A 3,650-nucleotide genomic window follows, 5' to 3' on the forward strand; every position below is an offset into this window, starting at 1 on the left:
TCTCTCTCTCTCTCTCTCTCTCTCTCTCTCTCTCTCTCTCTCTCTCTCTCTCTAAGGCCATCCAGCAAGATTCCAGCCCTAAGCAAACATCAAAGACTGAGGAAGTCTTCCTACATTCCGAAGCTGCCTGGACCTGTCACCTTGGGCTGTTATCAGAAACCAGACTTTGAAATTAGCTGCCCGATGAAGCCAAGGAACTGAGATAAATCACAAAAGTCTCACACTCCCAATTAGCCTCCCCACTAAGCTTCCTTTTTGATCACTCCCTTGCTGTATTGTATATAAACTGAGTATTTCCCCTTAGTAAANGAGACTATGACAAACATGCATGGTCTCCGTCTCTTTCTTTATTCCCATTTCTCTCTAGGTTTGTGATCCCCCTCAAGAACCATGGAATAATGTGTCCCTCGGGCCGGGACAACACAAATTAGAGACATCTGAGAGGAGGGGGCCTCAATTGAGAAAATGTTACCATCAGATCCAGCTATAGGGAAACCTGTAAGGCATTTTCTTAATTCACTAAGTGGTGGGGGAGGGCCCAGGTAGAAGCCAGGCGTGGTGGCGCACCCCTTTAATCCCAGCACTTGGAAGGCAGAGGCAGGCGGGTTTCTGAGTTCAAGGCCAGCCTGGTCTACAGAGTGAGTTCCAGGACAGCCAGGGCTACACAGAGAAACCAAACCCTGTTTCTAGAAAGCAGGCAGAGCAAGCCATGGGAACAAGTCAGTAAGCATCAGCCCTCCATGGCTTCTGCATCACTCTTGCCTCCAGGCTCCTGCCTCAGCTTCCCCCAAAGGACTGGAATATGTAAACCAAATAAACCCTTTCCTCTCCAAGCTGGTTTGGTCATGGTGTTTCTTCACAGCAACGGTAATTCTAATTAAGATGCTTCCTGTCTCTATGTTTATACGTAAACCTGTGTCTATAGCTATAAACCCTATTTTATAACCTCACGAAAACAGCTTCATGCTAGAGAAGGGGCTCAGCAGTTATGAAAATGCACAGCTCTTCCACAAAATTTGAGCTCAGTCCCCAGCACCAGTGTCAGATGGCTCACGACCCCTGTTAAATCAGATCCGATGCCCATAAGCACCAGCTCTGAAGTGAACACACACGGGTACTCAACTGAAAAAGTAAATATAAAAATAAATCTTAAAAAGAAAAACCAACTCCAGCATGAAGCCAGAAAGTGCAAAGAAGCAGGACACAGCTGAAGAAAGCCCTGTGGAGTGATGGTCCTCAGAGCCGTGAGCACTCGCCCCACCCCAGCAGCCCCTCCCTCGCTGTAGCAGCTCAGGAATCCACGGCTCAGCTTCCTGCCCTCTGAGTTCTGACTGGGACAGTGGACCATTTCCTTTCCCCTTTTTAAAATCTCTTTATAAACCTGCTCTGACACTCAGGGAAAGAGATTCTCAACCTGTGGGTCAAGCCATTGGAAACCCACACTTGCGATGGTCTTAGGAACCGAGACGCTGCTCAGCTACAACAGTGCTTTCTACAGTTAAGAAGTAGCCACAAAAATAATCTTACGGTCGGGGTCACAACAACATGAGGAACTGTATTCAAGGGGAGCAGCATGGGCAGGTTGAGAACCACTGCTCTGCTGCTCTGGCACGTGCTCAATCACGCTGTCCCCCCTTCTGCACCCCTAGCCTAGAAGGGACAGATCACTCCCAGCCCTCACCCAGCGCCCTCCTCCAGGAGCCATTCAGATTCCCCGCCCAGTTGTCTTTCCCCAAACCCCAACCAAGTTGTCCTCAAGTCTCATATGGTTCAGAGCGAATTCTTCTCTCTACAGGATTAAGAACTTGTCCAAAGAGCCCTGAGTCCCCTGACACTGTCTCCTTCGTCCTCAGTCTGTCACAGTCAGGGATGTGGCAGGAGGTGCCAGGTGTAAATGTCACTCTAGTCGGTCTATGGAAACTACGTAAATAGCTCTATAGAACAACCGCAATGTGGTGAACTGTGGGAAGCATGAAGGAAAGGAATGAAATAAGTCACAGGAGGAAAATGGACAAAAATCGACAAAGAAATCTATAACGCATCCCTATGTTTCCGTCTTCTGAGGATACAGCGCAGCTCCCCAGCAGCCCCCGTCCTACAAAACGAATGGACATGCCAAGCAAGCACGGAAAATAGAAAAGACACACCTTTAGCAGAAGAAGGGAGGGAGGGACGTAACGAGGCTGCACTGGCTCACCTTTACTGCAATTTTCAATGAAACGTCCCGAATGGTATTCAAAGGAGGATAGAGCCGGCCTTCTTGTAGGTGTTTATCTGACACTTGCTGAGATATGACCTTAAAAAAGAGAAAATGAATAAAAGTGTTTATACCCCATGTGATTCAGGGTGGCAATCATATGGAAAACTAAAGCAATGGCCACAGAAACTAGTATATGAAAATGCCTGTCTAGTATCATGGCCCTTTATCAACAGAAAAGCTGAGTCATGCCAATCGCTGGGGTCACACCGAGAGAGACAGAGAAGAGAGTCCAGGTGTCATTTTGGTGGCATGCCTTCCCACTGAACAATGAAATACTGGACATTTCCTGGAGAACGGGGCACCCTCCACTCAAAACCCATAGAGGCGTACAGCAGCGGGCAAGAGCCTGCTCAGTCACACTCCCTAAGGACGTACATTCTACCCAGACTCTTGGTTATCGGCTCACCCAGCCAGTCTTTCCACTAGCTCTCCCTATGTCACTCCTTAGCTCTGGACGGAGTTAACCAATAGGCCTAGGTCAGCATGTAACAGAGCCTGACACAGAAAGGCTGGGCAGAGGAAACTGGAAACCTTCATTGGTGACATTCTGAGCAACCAAATAGTCAGTCAGTCTCTGTCTGTCTGTCTGTCTGTCTGTCTGTCTGTCTGTCTGACACTCTCTCTCTCTGTCTGTCTCTATCTCTGTCTCTGTCTCTGTCTCTGTCTCTCTCTCTCTGGACCAAATCTGGGGCTTTATGCATACTAGTCTCCCACTGAGCTACATACCCAGCTCTGTCAGTATTTTAAATATTCTTTAATTGTATTTATTTATTTATTTATTCATTATTTATCAAGATCACTATTATAAACACACAGGGAAAAAACAAGAAATAGAAAATTTTAGGTGTGTCTTAACCTCTATGCATGTGACCTGGGGTCAGGAAACCTCCTAGAGACTGAGCTGTCATTCTTTTTAAGACAGGGGCTCACCAAATAGCTCTGACTAGCCTGCAACTGGTTAGTTAAACCAGGCTGATGTTAAATTCAGAGATCCACCTGCCTCTTCCTCAGGCAGTTATTAGCTATGTTAGGTACCATCAGCATACCAATAAGACAGCACCAGCACAGGTCCTGCCAGCGAGATCTCTAGGTTAGTGAGGTAACAGCAGGGAACAAAAGGAAACACTGCAGGCAGAGGAGACACTGCTGGCAGAGGAGACACTGCAGGAAGAGGAGACACTGCAGGAAGAGGAGACACTGCAGGCAGAGGAGACACTGCAGGAAAAGGAGACACTGCAGGAAGAAGAGACACTGCAGGCAGAGGAGACACTGCAGGCAGAGGAGACACTGCAGGCAGAGGAGACACTGCAGGCAGAGGAGACACTGCAGGAAAAGGAGATACTCCAGGCAGAGACACTCCAGGCAAAGGAGACACTGCAGGAAAAGGAGA

General features: G+C 47.9%; 1 protein-coding gene across 2 annotated transcripts in view; it reads right to left on the reverse strand.

Annotated features, from left to right (window-relative positions):
• The window catches only part of Me1 (malic enzyme 1), a 114,293-nt gene that overhangs the window by 3,923 nt on the left and 106,720 nt on the right, over window positions 1-3,650 (reverse strand). For both annotated transcript variants that reach the window (XM_021206292.2, XM_021206290.2), the window contains exon 13: window positions 2,198-2,296. In XM_021206292.2, coding sequence (XP_021061951.1) covers window positions 2,198-2,296 — 99 coding nt within the window. The remainder of the gene's footprint in view (window positions 1-2,197; window positions 2,297-3,650) is intronic.

This window comes from Mus pahari, chromosome 10 (assembly GCF_900095145.1).
Source record: "Mus pahari chromosome 10, PAHARI_EIJ_v1.1, whole genome shotgun sequence".
Taxonomy (NCBI): Eukaryota; Metazoa; Chordata; class Mammalia; order Rodentia; family Muridae; genus Mus; species Mus pahari.